Here is a 21,406-nt window from a genome sequence, read left to right as displayed (position 1 = left end):
AAAATTATATTTTGAAGAAAAAAAAATATATAAATATATTTATATATATATAATAAATATATATATATTAAATTTTAATAGTTCAGTTGTTCTTTTAGAAGTTAATAAATTTTAATGGCGTTTTTAGAACTACAATTATAAAACAATCGTCTAAGGGGTAATTATAATTTATTTTATATAGTTTAATTTTAATTAATATAGTAAGATATAAATTTAACATATGACATTATATATATTTATAAAATAACTAAAAATTTAATGATAAAGAGGATGTCTTTAAATATTTTCCTAAATAAATTCAAAATTTACCATTATCTAGCAATTTTAAATTCTTTGAAAAATTCTTTTAAATACAAAGAAAGAAATTTAGATAGTTAAAATACGGATAAAAGAGATATAAAATTGTATAGAAAATATAATATTTAAACTATACAATACTAATCTACTTTGCCTTCATTATAATTCTATTAACAAATATTACCGTGTAGATCACTGAAACTTCATGTCTCTTTCAACAAAGAGATTTATTTTATTCATTTAAGTAGTACTACTTTCTATCTTTAACTACTACTATAAATCCTTAACTTCTTCATTTACCGCAAATTTAATAAGCAAAAAATTAATTAAAAAAAAAAACAAGTTTATAAATTAATTTCATTATTATTAAATATCATAAATATTATACTAATATTTTAATAAATTAAATAATAATTAAAATAATATTTTTATATTTTTTTTATAAATTTTAGCTATTAAATTTTTTTTTATTTTACAAACATATTTACATATATAAAAATTAAAAAGAAGAAAAAATTAATTTAATTACTTAAAGATATGTCTTATCTCCAAGGACTTTTTCTTAATAAACTTTTTCTATCTCTAAATGATTTAGGTGTTTCATATTTTTCTGATTGTCTTGGAGTAGTTGAAATTTGTCTTTTAACTAAACTTAATCTTGGAATTTTCTTTTCTTTCGTTTGTATTCTAAGAATTGGTGTAAAAATTTTTTGATCATCACCTTTTTCTTTCAAAATTTTAATTAAACTTTCTGATGTTATATCTGTTAGCAAACTTTTTACAACTTTTTTTCCAAGAACTTCTTCATTTATTATTCCATTTGTAATTGATGATCTACCAGAACTTAATAATATTTGCCATAACTCTCTTGTTAATTCATCTCTTGTACTTATTGGTGATAAACTTCTTTTAATATATTTTTTCCAATGTAATATAAGAAGTGTTAGTGAATGCCTATTTGGTAAAGGTAAATCTTTAATTGCTTTTAAAAGATCATCTTTTGTTATAAAATAAATAAATTCTTTATAACTTGATGGTGGAATAAGTGTTTCACTTAATTCAGATAAAAATAAAAGAACTGTATATGCTATACATTTTGGAGAATATCTTGATAAATTTGGTAGCCTACGTTGATGAAATGATTTTAATAATTCTTTTGATGTACTTTTTTCTTGTGAAGTAACTTTTGATTTATTATATAAATCAGCTGAATTAATAAGACAATTTTCATTTAAATAATGTATACAATTTTGTATAATATGTGGTACACAATATCCATTGAAATCATCTGTAATTTCTGGACAAAAATATGAAATTCGATGTCTTTCATTTTTACTCTCATTTTCTTTGCAATCTTTTTTTTTTCTCATAAAACAAGGATCATTTTCAACCTGATAAAGACATTTTTCATGAACAATAACTAAACATCCAGAACATCTTAATTTTGTTTTGACAAATGTAATACTTTTTTTACATACATCACAAGATTCAGAAATTAAATTTGTTATAATTTCAAAACAATGAGGAGTTACAGGTATTTCTGGAGCAATCTTTGTAATCATAATGCTAGCTATAGATGTTGACCTTTTTAATGATTGTGTTCCCTCTACATCTATCATATCATTTTCTTTGAAATTTATTTTATCACATATTTTATTACTTATTTCAAGTTGTTTTATTTTTTCTTTTAATTTTTTATTCTCATTTTTTAATACTTCATTTTCACCATTATTACTATTATTAACTAATTTTCCTAACATTATGTTACTTCTTTCAATTTCATCTATTTTATCTTTAAGTTTTTTATTCTCATCTTTTAATATTTCATTTTCCTCTTTTAATTTATATATAAAATCATGTAAAGATCTAATAAATATAATTAAAAATTATAAAAAATATTCTAATATTAAAAAAAAACTTACATTTTATCTTCATTTTGTTTTACTAGAAGCTTATGAGCATTTGAAAGTTCATCAATTAAATAATTAATACCTTCAATAGTATTATCAGTAGATGATAATGTAACAAAAAACCTTAACGTCTCTACTGTATCCATTTCTAATCTTGATAGATAAAATATTATTTAAAAGAAAAAAAAAAACAATAAACATGTATTATACTTTATACTAATGACATCTTATATATTATTAAATTACCCTTTAAACATTCAAACCAAACTGTAAGAAAACGTATTGTTATACAAGAGATAGATTTTTATAATTTATAGATAAAAAATTAATTGAAAGATAAATTTTATACTTTGAAAAAGGAAAACGGAAAGTAACATTTTTATATAACAAACATTTGTTCCTAGGTACGATTGAAAAGTTATATTGACAATATACATTTAACTTTAGTAAAATTAAAATATAAATCAAAGAAAATTATATGTTAAAATGCTAAAGGAGGTATTTGGGAGTAGATTTTTTTTTTTGATGACTAGAAATGTTTCATAAGATTTGTATATATAATGTTATAAATAAAATATAATTTATCAAATTTTACCCCAAACGTCATAGTTTTTTTTTTCTACAATTTTTAAAAATTTAAAAAGAAAAAATTATAGTTTATTTAATGTTTTTAAAAATAAAAATTATTTCTAATTTAAAATATTATTTATAACAAATAATAAGAATAATAAATCCAAACAACTATAATGATATTTTATTTTATCACCTTATAAAAATATATAGATAACATATAATATTATAAATTTATTGTAAAAATGTTTAATATTGTTAATGTATTTGTAATAAATGGTGATATTATAAACAATAAATTTTATATTAATATTGCTGTTCAAAATTATAAATTAATAAATTTATTAATTTATTTTCATTATACTTATTGTTGTTGGTATAATTTTTGCAACAATCATTTGTCTTACTTTATTTAAATTTCAAGAATTAACTTTAAGAATACACTTAACATAATGCTTAAACAAACTTTTTATATAAAAGTAATAAAAAGACATGAATAATTATGCATTAATAAAAACTAAATAGATCCTATTCAAATTTCATGCTTGAAAACGTTCTCATACTGTCTTATATTTATTCATTTCTTGGTCCCATTTTAAACTAGAAAAATATTATAAAATATTTTTAAAAATTAAAAAAATGTTTTTGACATGAGATTCAAAAACTACATAATGGTTACTTTCTATAACATTCAATTAAAAATTATTACCATGTAGATTATATCTAAAACTAGTAAAAATTATATTATAAAATGTTCAAATTTTTGAAAAAATTATCACAATCTATATTAAAAAATAAAATAGAAAAGTTTACTAGTTAACCAATTAATTAAGATATGAATATTATTTTAGTATGGTTTAAAATTAAATGCCTACTTTTCATTTCATGGTGATTTATATAAAGTGACAAAGAAAATTTAATTATCAAAATGTTATTCAATTAACATTAAATATGCTTCATTGTTTTATGTTAGTTGATATGTAAAATATTTGTGAAGTTTATTACAAAACATAATTCAAAAATAAACATGATCGAAAATTAAATGAAAAAAGTTATTTTTTTGATTTTTTAAGTTTCCTAAAATAAAAATTTTGTTAATTGAAAAAATGTAACAATTTTCTTAAAAAATTACGTTTTCATATTGATATTGAAGTAAAAATGCAAAATTTTTATTCGTTGCAGCATTGTAACTTGAAAAGTTTTTTTGGGCAAAATTTTATTTAGGAGTAAAAACCGTTTCTGATGTTATTTTTTTTTATCAAAATTAATTATGAAGTTAGGTATAATGATTTAAAACTATGTAAAACATTTAAATTATTTATAAAAATTTTAAACTTTATAACTCTAAAAAAAATTAAAATAGGTAATTTTATTCTATATATTTTGAGTGCTATAGCATGCTTATATCATTTTTTGTTCTTGAGATATCTTGAAATATATGTTTAAATAATTTAACAATTCTGTTATATTTATGTCTTTTTTCTCTTATGATAAGTCATACCTTTTTAAAATATAATCTTTTTAGAATAATAATAAAGATTATTTATACTGCTTTTAATTATCTTTTGATAAAATAAATAATGTCAAAGTCAGATAATTTATTCTTAAGATATATATTAGAAAATATCTATTTGTCCTTTAAATTACTTTTTGTAATTTAACATATATAAATATATAAAATATTCATGAACCACAATTTTGGAAAAAATAATATAAATAAAAAAAAATTTTATTATCATAGTTATTATTTCAGAAAAGATTATAAATTAATGTGTAGTGGAATGATAATTAAAAATTTAATTACAACACTTGGTAAAAAGTGCTTAATGCGATAAAAAAGTTATAAATAAAAAAATTTTTTTTTTTAATTTTTGTGCATAAACTTCCATATTTTCTACCTTACATTTTTTTAAATAAGACTTCAATAATTTTTTCTGGATATATTTTCTTCTTAATTAAAATACAATAAATCTTTTAAAAGTCAATAGAATATTTTTGCGTAAAAAGAAAATTTAAAAATTTTTAATTTAAAAAAAACAGTATATTATTATAAAAAAATTTCTTTTTATCATAAAATTGATCTCAGAACACAATAAGGTTGTTATAAACTATTTAATTAACTACAATTATTTGTGAAATTGCATAAAATTTTGTACGAAAAATATTTTTACTTTTAAAATTTTATAAAATATAATTAATTTTTTTTACAATTTTTATACATCTATAATAAAATTTTGTTTTTTATTCTATTTGGTTGCTTGATTTTTTTAAATACTTTTTAAAATTTAATTTAATATAATAGAAAATTTTTTTAAAAAAAAATTATTTGGACAAATTTTACATAAATATATTATTTCTACATAATAATTCGTACTTTTAAATTTATTTTCTAAATTTATTATATGAAAAATAAACTGTTCGGTTTTTTTATCATAAATATTAATATTTTTAAAATTGAAATATCTAAATAAGTTTACAAACATGATTCTCCTTTATATATATTTAATTCGCAATATTTTTTAACCTAGAAAAATAAACACTAGTGGATTTTACGTTTATTATAAATTTTAAACAACTGCCTACATATGGGGAAGCTATTATTGTCTACAAAACATTTTTTCTATTTAATGTACAAACTTAGATACTGTATTCAATTCCAAAACCAAGTTTGTTTTCTCCATTCTTAGAAGAAAGAAGAGAAAATTGAGTAGAACCGGTAACAGCAAGTTCCTTGCTAAGTCTTTGAGTAGCAGAAAGAACAACATCGGAAGCATTGTTGACTTTTCCTTTCAATGTAAGATCTGAAGCAACATCATATTTAGCAGCAAGTCCATAAGTGGTATTTCCTTCTCCAAATTTATAACTGACTTGAACTCCTAAATCAAGTGTTGGTGAAGCTTTTTGGAAAATAGAAGCTCCAGCAACACTTCCATTATTAAAGAAAGCAGTTAAAGCAAAATCTGGAGTAACTTTAGAAAGAGTAACATTAGTAGATTTTACTTGGCTATTTCCAAGATCAAAAATAGTTTGAACACCAACAAGAGTATTTTGTAAATCATAGACAGCAGATGCGTCAAGAACTGGATTTCCAAGAAGAGAAACATTTGAGTTAAATTTGAAATTTGGTTTAGCAAATTCGGTCTTCATGTTAGCACTACGTGAGTTATTCTTTAAATTGAAACCACCTTCTAAAGTAACCTTGGATCCTTTAGCAAGTAAATCAACAATCTCAACAACACTTGTTAATGTGTTTTTAGAAGTAATTTTTTCAGTAAAAGTAATCTTTTGTTCTGGAAGTTTCCATTTCCAGTCAAAGTTTCCTACCAAAGTTTCAGATGTAAGATCGTGAGAAGCACAAATTTTAGATTCATACTCTTTATCATATCCAGACTTATTAGTTATATCAACTTTAAGGTTTCCGACATCTAAAAAATTTTAATACGAGATAAAAAAAATTTAATGATAGTCAATCACTTACAATGTCCTTTGTTAAAAAGATCTCTAGCAGCCTTTCCAAGATCAGCATATGATGGTGGGACCATTTTTTAAAAATAAGTGTTGAAGCTAAAGTTTAAAAAAACTGTGAGAAAAAATTAAAAAATATTTAAAAAAAAATTACAACGAAATAAATTTTAAAGTCACTATACTAACTAAATTGTATGCAAAAAACTTTGGAATTATGTTCTCAACACGTAGTTTAAGCGTTAAAACATTAAATACTGAATAAAAAAAAGAAACATAACGTATCATTTTAAGGACAATATTCCAAGGAAAATCTGTCTTAAACTTGCTTCATATAATATTAACTATATTTCAATAGAAAAAATTTAATTAAAATTAAAAGTTATATTAAATAAAAAATGTATAAGTATAATTTTTTTTATAAATGTTATTTGATTGTCAAATTTTATTGGATTTCGGCAAAGTTTTGAAAAAATTCCGTATTAGTTTTAAAATATTATTATTAAAAAAAAATTACACCTACAAAAGAAATTAAATTTTAGAATTAGTTTTAGATTTGTAAGCAAATTTAGTGTTAGCAGTTTCAGAATTTACTATTAATTAGGTAATATTATTTTATTGTTATTTATCATTTATTAGTATATATTAAAATAATAAAAATTGTGTTTTTTAAGAAAGCTATTTTTTAATAATAAATAGTTAAAGTCAAAAATAACTAATTTTAGATGCTTTAAAGTTTTTTCTGGATTTTTTTAGAAGTGAGTATATTTAAAATTTTTTATGTATATATTATCTTAAACGAAAATAATTTTTAACTTCATAAAAATAAAATTTTTTAATTGTAAAATTACGAAAAATATGTCATATATATTTAAACAAAATCTACTTGCACGTAAAAATTTTAGTAAATTTTTAAAGGTGCTTACACTCGTAAAATTTAACCGAATTTTTTAATAATTTACTTAACTTAGTGAAGAGCGTTTTCTATAGTATATGTAATTTACTAAAATAACAAATTTTTGTCAATTTACAATGAAAACATATAACTCAAGTAACATCATTTCAAAATTAAAAAATAAGTATAATTACAAGATTAATTTATCCAAAAAATAGTTCATGTTATAAAATTATGCGTAGAAATAATTTATCATGAATAATTTAGTAAGTTAAAATTAGATATATATTTTTTAAGATTATATTTAAAATAAAGATTGCGAAGAAGTTATCACAATGACATATAATAGTCAATGAATATTTTATCGTTTTAATTTAATGTCTTTTTCATTTATCATTTTTTAAATTTTTCTTTGATTTTTAATCTTCAATATTTTAATATAGTTAGAGAAAGAAACATTTTCTCGTCTTTCTATAATTGATATATCATTTAATGATAAAAATAACAAGGTTAATGGGAACAAAATTTTAAAGAAAGTTTTAAAATGTTTATGAATATAAAAAATTATTTAAATAAAACAAATGAAAATATATTGTAAGTGATATTTTAAAACAACTTTACCATTAGTTCAATGTGATCAGATCCTTCATAGCCTATTGGCATTCCATAATCACAGTAAAATGATTGTTTTAAACTTATGTATCCTTTATTTCTTAAGAGTGTTTGATTTGCTACACTTGAAGCTTCAGCAACAACTCCTTGAACTTCTGGAAACTAAAAAAAAAGTAAAAATTTTTTTGTTATTAACTATACTTTGTTTTTTATAATATTATTTCCTTCATTTTCTAATTTACTAGCAATTCCTTTTCTGAACCAATCTTTGGAGACACATGAAATTTCAGTTCTTATTAATACATTAATATTGTCAGAAAGTAAATTCCATAAATCTTTTTTGACAGAATTTAATATATTGTTTATTAATTTCTGTCCTTCTGAAACCTCTTCATTATTAACATTATCTTTTTGTTTATCATTTCTTTTAATTAAATCGATTAATCTAACACCAATTATTTTACCGTCTTTTTTAGAAAAAGCGACAAAAGAATTGTTGATTAGAAAATCATTGGATAACAATTTTTTTAACTTTGGTTCTTTTGACTCTTTTGACATTTTAAGACCATAATTCATTGGTTCTGTTTGAAGAAACTCTTTTGCTAAAAAATCAGTTAATTCATTTATATCATTTTTAGAAGTATTTCGAAATCCGTATTCTAAAACCGTGTTTTCAATCATAACTCCTAAAAATTAAAAAATAATATTTTTGATTGTAGTAACATGAAAATTGCAAATAATATGATACTTAATATACCCAACCATAACGTTAAACACATATTAAAGAAAAATAGTAATAAAACAAAAAAGTAAGAAAGATATAATAACAAAAAAATATTAAATATTAGCAAAATGTACTTTTAAATTTCTTTAATAACAATTTTAATCAATTAAAAAAAAACTATACACTAATATATCATTAGTACATACTAAATAATTTGTGATAATGATAAAATTGTAGTTGTACCTTTTATTTAAAATTTATTATTTTACATTATACAATTAAAGTATATTTAGTTTAAGTATTCTTAATGAATACTATAAATTAAATAGCAATTTTTTTCCACTCCTCAAATAAAACAAATGGTTCAATTTTACCACGTCCATTAACTTGGTTTCTTCCATCACTAACAACAACATCTCCTTTTTTATCTATGATAACAAATGCTGGAATTGATTTAATATTACATTCGTTTTTAACAGTTGTTGAATTGGATAAGTCATGTTCCATCATTAACCATTTACCCATTTTTTCTTGAAAATACTCAACCATATCTTCAGATGTTTTATCTCCAGATATAAAAATAATTTCAAACTGATGTTTTTCCTTATTTATTTCTTCATAAAATTTCTATTATTATATAGTTTTTTTTATAAACTAATAAATTTATACTTACTTTCAATTTTGATGTATATACTCTACAGCTAGGACACCAACCAGCAGAAACATACAAACCAACAACTTTATCTTTTAATAATTCAGAAGCTTTTCCTTTAGTTCCGTCTCCTCTAAGTAACTTGGCATCCGTTATCAATTGTGATACAAAACTACCATTGCGAACTAAAAAAATATATAAATTGTTTTAAAAATAAATACTACCTTGAATATTTTTCAAAATAGATTGTTTTTGAAGAACATCTGACAATTTTAAAACTTTTCTAGTAACGTTCATGTTCTATATAATGACGAAATAATTGAAAACCGCACCGTATTTTAATCATTTCTTCTGATAAAAAAAATTGTCTTGCTAAATCAATTAAAATTTTAAGAATGATAACCATTTAGTCAACAATACTTAAATTTGAATACGATAAATTTTTAAAAAAACTAATTTGGTATCAATTTTTTTTAATGTTTTATTGTAATATACTTTAAAACATTTTAATAATTTGTTAAAATAATTGGGAAAAAAATTAGCTTTAAAAAATTTTCTATATAACAAAATAAAAAATTTATTCCTATCAATTGTAAAACATTAAAGTTTAATTAAGCTGCAATTTTTTTCCATTTTTGTAAAAGTCCTTCACAGTCTTCCTTACCATGCATCATAATATCTTCTCTAGCCTGAATATTAAGAATATCACCATTATTTTTGACAACTTTTAGTGATGGTATTGTAGTAACATTACATTCCTCTGCCAATGCATTAGTTAATTCTGAATCATATTCTGTTCTCAACCAAGTTCCCATGTTTTCATTATAATATTTTTCCATACTATTTTTACTTTTATCTAAACTAACAAAAATAACTTCCATCTTTTTTTCATTTTTATTTACTGTATCATAGAATTTCTAGAAAAAAATATTATATAACAATGAAGAAAAAAAATACCTTTAGATGAGGAGTAAATTGTTTACATGGTCCACACCATGAAGCAGAAAAGTAAATAGCCGTAACTTTATCTTTTAATAATTTACTTCCTTCTTCACTTGTTCCATCTGGTTTTATTAATGCAGTTGATTTGAACAACTGTGCCACATTGCTTCCATATCTAACTAAAAAAAGTAATGAATAAGTAAATGTGTTTTAGTGCATACAATGATTTAGGTTTCTTTTTCCTTGATTTAGGACAAGAGTTTTTAATGGAACTGTAAAAAACAAACTCTTCAAACAGCTATTCATTTTTAAAAATTATACTTCTAAATCTTACATTAAAATATTATTTTATGTTGTAAGACACGATTTTTGGAATAATATAGATTTCTTTTTAAATTATAAAATATATAATTTTTAAATAAATGATCTTATTTTATTATTTAACTTGTAAACTTGATGATGCTGCTAGCATTTTATTTAATTGTATTGGAAATGCATATATAAATTTGTTTTAATTACTTTATTACAAATTTATATTTCTTCTTTTTCAAAAATTATTTTATTTTCATGATCTCATCAATTTATTGTTTAGGATAAAATTACATGAATTTATAATTGTTTAAGTTAATTTTATTATAAAAAAATTAAAGAAAATTTTTATTTTACTTGTTTTAAGTAAATTAAAAAAAAAACATATGCTGGTTTAATTGCAATCGTACAAATGATAAAGAACATATTAATCTAAAAGTTTGAAAAAAAATTATGAATCAAGAATGCTAAATGACAAAAAAAAACTAGGTTATAAAAATAAGCGTAATGAGTTGTTCGAAACATCAAGATTTATTTTGAAACTATAAAAATATATGTTTTCAAATTATTATACAAAATAATAAAATTATGTTCTGATAAGGAAGTACCTTGTGAGTGTTTCCACTTTATTACAAACAATAATATATTATTTTAGATAAATTTTCTTATCAAATATTTTAAAGTGGATAAATTTATTAAATATTTCTTCATTAAAATTTTTTAATTTTACCGTTGATTGATAAAAGTGAATTTTTTTATATTTTTAAAAGATAAAAATAATTATCAAAAGAATTTTTGAACGACCTACGCATAAAACTTAACCTTGTGATATTAATAAAAATATTAAAACTCTTCTAAATATTTACTTGATAAAATTTTGGTATCAAAGAACATATGAATAAGTTGTGAATGAAGCAAAATTCTATATATTTTTTGGTTGTACCATAACAGGTGATAAAATATTCAGAGATTTCCGTGCTCGTTATCCGCCTACTTAAGCATAATTTGAAAAAGATAACGACTAACATGTCAAAACTATATAAGCAAACTATATTTTTGTAGAAATATCAATTTCACATTTCATCATTCAAAATATGGCTTTATTTCAATATAAAATATTATTTACTATTTTTTTGGTAATATTACTTTCTGTAGAGCTTTATTCTAAACCAGCAGATCAAAAAAAAGATGACAACAAAAAACCACCACAAGAATCAGGAAGAAATCCACCACCACCACCCCCACCACAAGGACCTTCACCACCATCACAAGGATCAGGAAAAAATCCACCACCACCACCACAAGGACCAAAAGGACCTTCACCACCACCTCCTCCATCAAGAAGAAGCAAATCACCATGTCACGAAAATTCATCATCTGAATCTTCAGAGTCAAATGAACATCATAGAAAAAGACATGGTAAAGGTGATAAAAAACATCATGGAAAACATCATGGAAAACATCATAAATGCACAACTACTGGAGTTCCAGAAACAACAGTTTCAGTTGATGTGACAACTACTACTTCCTCTTCAACAGAAAAAACAATTTCTGACTCAACTGTCACTCCAACTACAAGTCCAGTTACTAGCGTAGAAACAACTTCTGGACCAACTGTCACCTCAACAGAAGTTCAAGTCACCAGTGAAATAACAACATCATTTTCTACAGATTCAACTATAATTCCTACTACAACAGTCTAATAATTAAATAACAAAAAAAAAAGTCAAACGTTTATATAATTTTTAAAACAAGTTTTAACATTTTTTATACTTTATGTACTTTGTAACTTTTTTATCAATTTACTTTTAAAAGTATTTGATATTTTTAATAAATTCATTTAATTTAAAAGTTTATTTCTCCACAGAATTTTTTTACCTTTAGTCAAAAATATTTATGAATATATAAAGTTATTTTTAGTATATCTAAACTTTAGAATTTGAAAATATATAAAGTGGCCCACGAAGATTTTCTTATTAGAAAAGTACAGTTTGAATCTATATTTCTTGTAAATGTTATTTTATTATTTTATCACTTTTTCTATCTTTATTTCTTGTTTTTATTACTGTATTAGGATATTTTTTTAAAAAAAAATCTAATATATATTATATGATATGCTACTTTATTTAATAAAGAATTAACCAATTTTCTTATTCTAATAAGTTAACATTTCTTTTAATAATAATTATTTTTCTTATCATTCTACCATTTTTGGATTTTAAAAATGTATTTCTCAGAATAATCCACTATCATATACAAAATTTAAAAATTGTATCTTAAAAAATTATAAATATTTATAAACTTATATTATATTTTCAAGTATTAAAATTTGATCATATAACAATTAAAGAAACATCTTTCCACAAGTGAATATATATTCATGATTCTTATACAGAAATGTGTACTTAAAAATTATCTGCTGAATAAGAGAAAAAATTATAATTTTTAAAGTTTATTGTTAATAATTAAATAAGATGACTTCTAAAGAAATTCCACTAACATATTTTGAAGTAATTAAGAAGTTAACAGATGCACAAACATTGCTTCTTAATGATGCTGAACAAAATCCAGCAAAACGTCAATTAACAGTTTTGGATAAAACTTTATCTTATCTCAAAGATACACCTGCTGTAAATCAGAATTCTAAATCGTGTATGGAAATGTTATCAGCTCTTAGTTCATATAATTTAACAAATACAGAAAAGGTAACTATACTAAATTTAAGACCTGTAACATCTATAGATGTCCAAGTAATCATCGAAGAAGCTGTTGATAGATTTGATGAAACGGAAATTGAAAAGATTGCTACCTTATCAAGTAATATATTTTCTAATTCTAGTAGTTAAATTTATTTTATTGTTTTTATTTATATTATAAATAATTTTTTACCTTTATGTTATATAAATTTAAAAAAAAAAACTAATTTTAATTTTAGAGAATAAAATAATTTTAAAAAAATGTTATTTTTTTGTTTTAATTTTGTAAAGTTGATACCGTATATTTATCAAATACATTATTTCATGTATTAACTTGTAAAAGATAAAGTGCATTTTATATTAATCAATTAAAAGAATGTTAGCAAGTTGAATATGTATTTTATAAACTCAGTAAATATTATATTGTAAAAGTATAGCTTCTTTATCAAAAAAATCTTTTGATATATTGTTATAATATGTTTACCTATTTTGATGGTATATAATGAAATACAATTCCATATATATTTAAATAAATATAAAGCTCAAGTTATTCACAATCATTTACTTATAATAATATACAATTTTTTTAAATATTATTTAATTTTAAAGAATAAATAATTAATTAATTGATATAAAAATGTTAAGATTAAAGTTTCATCATCACCTCAATATCCTCAATTCATAATTTTAAATTATCCACTTAAAAAGTTTCTTTTAATAATCTTTTCAATATTCCTATAAAAATAAATAAATTTATCTAAAATAAATAAAATCTCTTTACAATAATCTTACAAAATATATTATGCGATAAAAAAAACTTTTCTTCATAAGTTATATAATATATATTGAACATAAGTTAACGATATTTAATATATCTCAATTTAATATTACAAAAGATACGTTAAAATAAAACAATTACAAGATGCTTCTTATCTTACTAAAAATAATTTTATCATCATCAATCTACAGTGACAATATATATATATATATACATACTCAATAAACACACACTACACTTGATTATGGTATTTAGAAACTTTTATTGTATGTGCTACTAAGAATTCATTCTTGATGAACCAAATAACTTTGAACTGTGTTGAAAAATCAAATTTTTATAAATATTCCCTCACAATATAAATATAAAAGTGATAATGACAAAAATTCTTCATTATCTAACAAAATTTATTACTTCAAAATCTTAATTTCAAATTTTACTTTTCCTTTATGTATATCTCTTTTGTCTCTTTACTCAAGCTCTTAAGAAATAAAGATATTATATATATATACTCATTTGTGGAGCTATATCTTTTAACGAAAGACACCCACTCAGAAAATTTTTACAAATTATTACTTTTAATATAAACAGTAACAGGTAAGTCACTCCTTATTATAACTAGATTACCTGGAAGAGCTTAATCTTTGTTTAAGCTAAAGTATAGCATTTTAAAAAGATTTTTCATTTCTTTATTTTTTTTTTAATTCAAATGTATAACTAACATCTACCTGTATTGAGAGAAATCTAAATTAATAATAATACAATATACTAAGAGATCACTTTAAAGTTTTCTTTAACGCATTTTATATATCTTATATATTGTCTTCCTCCACCTCTTTATATCATATTCTATAATTATCCATACATACATACAATTATACATTCCTCTTACTTAACGTTCTTGAAGAAATTTTTTAATAAATATATGTCTTTTCATTAAATTTAAAAGCTTACTTTAATTTAACTATCATTTAATTGGTAATATTATTTTAAGTCTTTTTGCCGTAAGACTTAATTCTTTTTATTATTCATCAATATTTTTGTATTTTAAATATATTTTTAGGAATATATTTCATTACAATTTTATTAATTACTAAAAAAAATAAAATTTTTTTTTACTTTCGAGCTACTTTAACTCTATAAAAAATTTATTTAGTTTTATCAAACTATATTCCTTAAAAAATGGATTACGAAAACGACCCAGGTTGGAAGTATCTTCGCAGGACTCGTGAAGAAATGCTTCAGGTAATTATATATTTAAAAAAATGTTTTTTCTTAATGTAACCTTTTTTATCATAGGATCAATCACATCCTTACGATTCAAAAAAAAATTTTTGGATGCCAGATCCTGAGGAAGGATATATTGCTGTTGAAGTTTCTTCTATCAAAGGTGATACAGCAACTGTAACTGTAACAGGAGGTATAGAAAAGACATGTAAAAAGGATCTTCTTCAAGAAATGAATCCTCCTAAGTTTGAAAAAACTGAAGATATGTCTAATCTTACTTTCCTTAATGATGCCTCTGTTCTTCATAATTTACGTTCTCGTTATGGAGCTATGCTTATTTACACTTATTCAGGTCTTTTCTGTGTAGTAATTAATCCATACAAAAGACTTCCGATTTATACTGATTCTGTTGCTCGTATGTTTATGGGAAAAAGAAGAACTGAAATGCCACCTCATTTGTTTGCTGTTTCTGATGAAGCATATCGTAATATGCTTCAAAATCATGAAAATCAATCTATGTTAATTACTGGTGAATCTGGAGCCGGTAAAACCGAAAATACTAAAAAAGTTATTGCTTATTTTGCCGCTGTTGGTGCATCACAACAAGAAACTGCTGATGCTCTTTCTGGTGTTGTTACAGTACCCGATACTAAAAAAGTTACACTTGAAGATCAAATTGTTCAAACTAATCCTGTTCTTGAAGCTTTTGGTAATGCAAAAACTGTCCGTAATAATAATTCTTCACGTTTTGGTAAATTCATTCGTATTCACTTTAGTAAGAAAGGACGTGTAGCTTCTTGTGATATTGAACATTATCTTCTTGAGAAATCTCGTGTCATTAGACAAGCTCCTGGTGAAAGATGTTATCATATTTTTTATCAAATCTTCTCAGATTTTCAACCAGATCTTAAGAAAAAACTTCTTCTTAATAAACCATTAAAAGATTATTGGTTTGTTGCTCAAGCAGAATTGACTATTGATGGTATTAATGATAAAGAAGAATTCCAATTGACTGATGAAGCTTTTGATATTCTTAACTTTTCTAAAGAAGAGAAAGCAAATGTTTATCGACTTTGTGCTGCTATGATGCATATGGGTAACATGAAATTTAAACAACGTCCACGTGAAGAACAAGCTGAAACTGATGGTACAGAAGATGCTGAAAATGCTGCTAAGATGTATGGTATTGAAGTTGAAGATTTCTTGAAAGCTTTCCTTCGACCAAGAGTAAAAGTTGGAAATGAGTGGGTTAACAAAGGACAAACTATGGATCAAGTATATTGGGCTATTGGTGCTATGGCTAAAGGTCTTTATGCAAGAATATTCCATTGGTTAGTTCATAAATGTAATATGACACTTGATCAACAAGGAATATCTAGAGATCATTTTATTGGTGTCCTTGATATTGCTGGTTTTGAAATTTTTGATTTTAATTCTTTTGAACAACTTTGGATTAATTTTGTTAATGAAAAACTTCAACAATTTTTTAATCATCATATGTTTGTTCTTGAACAAGAAGAATATAAAAAAGAACAAATTGATTGGACATTCATTGATTTTGGTCTTGATCTTGCTGCATGTATTGAACTTATTGAAAAACCTATGGGTATCATTGCTATGTTAGATGAAGAATGTATTGTTCCAAAAGCTACTGATATAACACTTGCACAAAAACTAATTGAACAACATCTTGGTAAACATCCTAACTTTGAAAAACCAAAACCACCAAAAGGTAAACAAGCTGAAGCTCATTTTGCTATGAGACATTATGCTGGTGTTGTACGTTATAATGTTTCTAATTGGCTTGAAAAAAATAAAGATCCACTTAATGATACTGTTGTTAGTGTTATGAAAGCATCTAAAAACAATGATTTATTAAAGGTTGTTTGGGCTGATTACACAACACAAGAAGAAGCTGCTGCTCTTGCAGCTAAAGGTAAAGGTGCTGCTGGTGGTGGAAAAAAGAAGGGTAAATCTGGATCGTTTATGACTGTATCTATGTTATACAGAGAATCTCTTAACAATCTTATGACTATGCTTAATTCAACTCATCCACACTTTATTCGTTGTATTATTCCAAATGAAAAAAAACAATCTGGTGTTATTGATGCTGCTTTAGTTTTAAATCAATTAACATGTAATGGTGTACTTGAAGGAATTAGAATTTGTCGTAAAGGTTTTCCTAACAGAACACTTCATCCAGATTTTGTTGAAAGATATGCTATTTTGTGTGCTGATGAAGCTAAATCATCTACAGATAAATTAACTTGTGTTAAAGCTATGTTTGCTAGATTAATTAAAGAAGGCAAAATTAAAGAGGAACAATTTAGAATTGGTTTGACTAAAGTTTTCTTTAAAGCTGGTGTTGTAGCTCATATGGAAGATATGAGAGATATTAGATTAGCTGAATTAATTACTGGACTTCAGGCACAAATAAAGAGTTATTATGGTATAATTGATGTCAAAAGAAGAAGAGAACAACTTGCTGCTACAACTAAAATTCAATCAAATGTTAGACAATGGCTTCAACTTAGAAATTGGATTTGGTTCAAACTTTATGTAAAAGTTAGACCTTTACTTGAAGCTGGAAAAGAACAAGAAAAAATTGATGCACTTGCTGCTAATGTTGAAAAATTAAAAGAAAGTCTTGGAAAGGAAACTGATCGTTTAGATGAAATTAATGCTAAGAAAATCAAACTTAGCCAAGAAAGGGAAGAACTTATGAAAGAGTTAGATGGATATAGAGCTAAACAAGGAGATATAACTGCTAAAATGGCTTCTGTTAATGAAGCTAAATCTGCTCTTGAAAAAGAAATTGTTGAATTAAATAAATCTATTGCAGTTGAAGAGGAGAAATATTCTGAAATTTTAAAACAAAAAAAATTATTAGAAGGAGATGTTGATTCAATTAAAAGATCAATTCAAGATATGGAACTTACTCTTAAAAAATCAGAAGCAGAAAAAACTAACAGAGATAATCAAATTAGATCACTTCAAGAAGAATTAAATCAACAAGATATTACTCTTGCTAAGCTTAATAAAGAACGTAGACATCAAGATGAAAATGCTAAAAAAATGTCTGAAGATTTAAATCGTGAAGAAGAAAAAACTAATGAAACAAATAGAATTAGACAAAAACTTCAACAAACAATGGAAGATGCAGAAACTAGTATGGAGAGAGAAAGAAGAAGTAGATGTGATGCTGAAAAAAATAAAAGAAAAATGGAAGGAGAATTAAAAATTGTTCAAGAATCTATTGATGAACTTTCCAAACAAAGACAAGATGCTGAAATTAGTTTAAGAAGAAAGGAAGCTGAACTTCATGCATTATCTGTTCGTTTGGAAGATGAACAAAATCTTCTTAACAAACTTGAAAGACATGTAAAAGAGGATGAAAGTAGAGTCAAAGAGCTTGAAGCTGAATTAGAACAAGAAAGAGAAGCTAGATCTAGAAGTGAAAAATCTAAAAATGAATTACAGTCAGAAGTTGATGATCTCAATGAACAACTTGAGCAACAAATGACTGCTATTAATGGAGCTGTTGAAAGTAATAAGAAAAAAGACGCTGAAATTGCTAGATTAAGAAGAGAAGTTGAACAAATTACTATTCAGCATGATTCTTCTGTTGGTTCTCTTAAAAAAAAAGCATCTGATGGTACAGGTGAATTAAATGATCAAATTGATGCTATTGTTAAACAAAAATTGAAGGCTGATAAAGAAAAGGCTGCTTTACAAAGACAACTTGATGAATTAACTATGCAAGTTGATGAAGAAGCTAAAGTTAAAATTGAACATGAAAGAAGAGCTAAAGCTTTAGAAAATCAATTAGTTGAACTAAGAATGAAATCTGAAGAACAAGCTAGACAAATAAATGATATATCATCTGCTAAAGGACGTATGCAAGGAGATAATTCTGAACTTATGAGACATGTTGAAGAATTAGATGCTCAAGTAGTTAATACAAATAAACTTCGTGCACAATTTGCCTCTGAATTAGAAGAGACAAGACGTACTGCTGCTGAAGAAGCTAGAGAAAAACAATCGCTTAGTATTTTATCTAAAAATCTAGAACATGAATTAGAACAATTACGTGAAACATTTGAGGAAGAATCTGCTGCTAAGAATGATGTTCTTAGACAACTTAATAAAGCTCAAAATGAAATTACTCAATGGAAAGCTAGATATGAATCTGAAGGACTTATTTCTGCTGAAGAAATGGAAGAGATTAGACGTAAACAACTTTCTCAAATTACTGATCTTCAAGCAATTTTGGATAGTGCAATTTCTAAAGCTAGTGTTCTTGAAAAAACAAAACAACGACTTACTGCTGATGTTGAAGCTTCAAGATCTGATGCTGATAATTTTGTTAATATTATAAATCAATTAGATAAAAAACAAAGAGCTTTTGATAAGATTTGTGATGAATGGAGAAGAAGAGTAGATGATTTACAAAATGAACTTGATGCTGCTCAAAGAGATGCTAGAGTTCATGTTACTGAAGCACATAAACTCAGAACACAACAAGATTCTCTTACAGAACAAGTTGAAGCATTGAAAAGAGAAAATAAGACTTTAACACTTGAAGCACGTGAACTTTCTGACCAAGTAGCTGAAGGATCAAGAAATAATATTGAATTAAACAAAGCATTAAAGAGACTTGATCTTGAAAAAGAAGAACTCCAAAAAGCATTAGATGAAGCTGAAGCTGCTTTAGAAGCCGAAGAAAGTAAAGTAATGAGAGCTCAACTTGAAGTTAGTCAAATTAGAGCTGAAATAGAAAAAAGAATTCAAGAAAAAGAAGAAGAATTTGAAAATACTAGAAAAAATCATCAAAGAACACTTGAGGCTATGCAAAATACTTTAGAAGTTGAAACTAAAGCTAAAGCTGAATTACTTAAAGTTAAGAAGAAGCTTGAAGCCGATGCTAATGTAAGTTTTTCTTTAAATATACTTTTATTTCCTTTTATTATAATATTTATTTAATATTTGTTAAACTATTTATTTTATCCTATCATCAAATTCCTTTCTTTAACATAGTATTTACAGGAACTTGAAATTTCTATGGATCATGCAAATCGTGCCAATGCTGAAGCACAAAAAAATATTAAGAGATATACAGAACAAATTCGTGAACTTCAACAAAATATTGATGAAGAACAAAGGCGTCGTGATGAGTTCCGTGATAATTTTCTTAATATTGAAAAGAAACTTGCTGCTGCTAAGTCAGATCAAGAAGAAATCTACACACAAATTGAAAATATTAATAAAGCAAGAAAAGCTGGTGAGACTGAATTGAGTGAACAACAAGCATTGGCTGGTGATTTGGCTTCTAACAATACTTCACTTATAACTGCCAAGAATAAACTTGAAAATGAAATTGCTCTTCTTCAAGCTGATGCTACTGAAGCTCAAAATGAAGTTTTAAATGCTGAAGACCGATGTAAGAAAGCATCATTTGAAGCAGCTAAACTAGCTGAGGAACTTAAACAACAACAAGATAAGTCTAATCAAATAGACAGACACAGAAAGATTCTTGAAATTCAAGTAAAAGATATGGCATCTAAGATAGATGAAGTTGAAGGAACATTAATAAAAGCAAATCAAAAAGCAATAGCTAAACTTGAAGCTAAACTTAAGTCAATAGAATCTGACTTAGAATTAGAGCAACGCAGACATTCAGATGCCTTTAAAGCTCTTTCAAAAGCAGAAAGAAAAGCTAAAGAAATTACTTTCCAATTAGATGAAGAGAAGAAAAATTACAATAAATTGGTTGAATTAACAGATAAACTTCAATCTAAAATTAAAAAACAAAGAAGAGACATTGAAGATGCTGAAGAAACAGCTAATAGTCATCTATCTAAATATAGACAGATTCAAATGGCTTATGAAAATGCCGAGGAAAGGGCTGATTGTGCTGAGCATAGTTTAGTTAAACTTCGATCAAGATCCAGAATAATGAAATCAGATACAGTTGCTTAGATAAAAAAAAAAAACTATTCTGTAGAGATTTTAGAAAATTTATATTATATCAAAATTATATAACAACGACAAAAATACCGAATTAGAATCATAATGAATATCTTTTTTTTTTATATTCAAAACAAAAATGGTGAAAATTTTTTTATAAAAATGATTTATATATGAAAAAATATTTTTAAGTATAAAATATTTTTTCTATAACTTCTTTTCTGACTGAGTGATACGGCAACCTCATTTTAGAAATTGATAAGAAAAGATTATTTCAAGAAAATATTTCTAAATATTTTTATCTTTTATTTCTTTTCTTTTTAAAAAAATACAATTTATATAACAAAAAAAAAATAAAGTAGCTTTTT

General features: G+C 23.8%; 8 protein-coding genes across 8 annotated transcripts; 3 read left to right on the top strand and 5 right to left on the bottom strand.

Moving 5' to 3' along the window:
* Positions 1-839: 839 nt before the first annotated feature.
* SRAE_0000011200 (Rac GTPase-activating protein 1) lies at positions 840-2,353 on the bottom strand (the record flags this gene model as incomplete). The annotated part of the gene is made up of 2 exons (XM_024645958.1): positions 840-2,163; positions 2,220-2,353. The coding sequence occupies 2 exons, from the start codon at positions 2,351-2,353 to the stop codon at positions 840-842; spliced, it is 1,458 nt and encodes a 485-aa protein (XP_024500189.1).
* A 3,061-nt stretch (positions 2,354-5,414) lies between these two features.
* On the bottom strand, positions 5,415-6,319 carry SRAE_0000011100 (Porin, eukaryotic type family and Porin domain and Eukaryotic porin/Tom40 family-containing protein; the record flags this gene model as incomplete). The annotated part of the gene is made up of 2 exons (XM_024645957.1): positions 5,415-6,202; positions 6,256-6,319. 2 exons carry the CDS (start codon positions 6,317-6,319, stop codon positions 5,415-5,417), a joined length of 852 nt encoding a protein of 283 aa, XP_024500188.1.
* A 1,421-nt stretch (positions 6,320-7,740) lies between these two features.
* SRAE_0000011000 (Acyl-CoA N-acyltransferase domain-containing protein) lies at positions 7,741-8,427 on the bottom strand (the record flags this gene model as incomplete). The annotated part of the gene is made up of 2 exons (XM_024645956.1): positions 7,741-7,908; positions 7,948-8,427. The coding sequence occupies 2 exons, from the start codon at positions 8,425-8,427 to the stop codon at positions 7,741-7,743; spliced, it is 648 nt and encodes a 215-aa protein (XP_024500187.1).
* A 364-nt stretch (positions 8,428-8,791) lies between these two features.
* Positions 8,792-9,419, bottom strand: SRAE_0000010900 (Nucleoredoxin-like protein 2; the record flags this gene model as incomplete). Its single annotated transcript, XM_024645955.1, has 3 exons — positions 8,792-9,097; positions 9,144-9,307; positions 9,347-9,419. The coding sequence occupies 3 exons, from the start codon at positions 9,417-9,419 to the stop codon at positions 8,792-8,794; spliced, it is 543 nt and encodes a 180-aa protein (XP_024500186.1).
* Positions 9,420-9,733: 314 nt separating this feature from the next.
* Positions 9,734-10,370, bottom strand: SRAE_0000010800 (Nucleoredoxin-like protein 2; the record flags this gene model as incomplete). The annotated part of the gene is made up of 3 exons (XM_024645954.1): positions 9,734-10,039; positions 10,080-10,243; positions 10,286-10,370. The coding sequence occupies 3 exons, from the start codon at positions 10,368-10,370 to the stop codon at positions 9,734-9,736; spliced, it is 555 nt and encodes a 184-aa protein (XP_024500185.1).
* Positions 10,371-11,467: 1,097 nt separating this feature from the next.
* On the top strand, positions 11,468-12,076 carry SRAE_0000010700 (Hypothetical protein; the record flags this gene model as incomplete). Its single annotated transcript, XM_024645953.1, has 1 exon — positions 11,468-12,076. One exon carries the CDS (start codon positions 11,468-11,470, stop codon positions 12,074-12,076), a length of 609 nt encoding a protein of 202 aa, XP_024500184.1.
* Positions 12,077-12,847: 771 nt separating this feature from the next.
* On the top strand, positions 12,848-13,127 carry SRAE_0000010600 (RNA polymerase II, Rpb4 family and HRDC-like domain-containing protein; the record flags this gene model as incomplete). The annotated part of the gene is made up of 2 exons (XM_024645951.1): positions 12,848-13,078; positions 13,116-13,127. The coding sequence occupies 2 exons, from the start codon at positions 12,848-12,850 to the stop codon at positions 13,125-13,127; spliced, it is 243 nt and encodes an 80-aa protein (XP_024500183.1).
* A 1,899-nt stretch (positions 13,128-15,026) lies between these two features.
* Positions 15,027-21,050, top strand: SRAE_0000010500 (Myosin heavy chain; the record flags this gene model as incomplete). Its single annotated transcript, XM_024645950.1, has 3 exons — positions 15,027-15,089; positions 15,144-20,000; positions 20,118-21,050. The coding sequence occupies 3 exons, from the start codon at positions 15,027-15,029 to the stop codon at positions 21,048-21,050; spliced, it is 5,853 nt and encodes a 1,950-aa protein (XP_024500182.1).
* Between the last annotated feature and the right edge of the window lie 356 nt (positions 21,051-21,406).

Source organism: Strongyloides ratti, scaffold srae_scaffold0000001, assembly GCF_001040885.1.
Source record: "Strongyloides ratti genome assembly S_ratti_ED321, scaffold srae_scaffold0000001".
Taxonomy (NCBI): domain Eukaryota; kingdom Metazoa; phylum Nematoda; class Chromadorea; order Rhabditida; family Strongyloididae; genus Strongyloides; species Strongyloides ratti.
The sequence above is the reverse complement of the archived record's forward strand: the minus strand, read 5'-3'. Positions and strand labels throughout refer to the sequence as shown.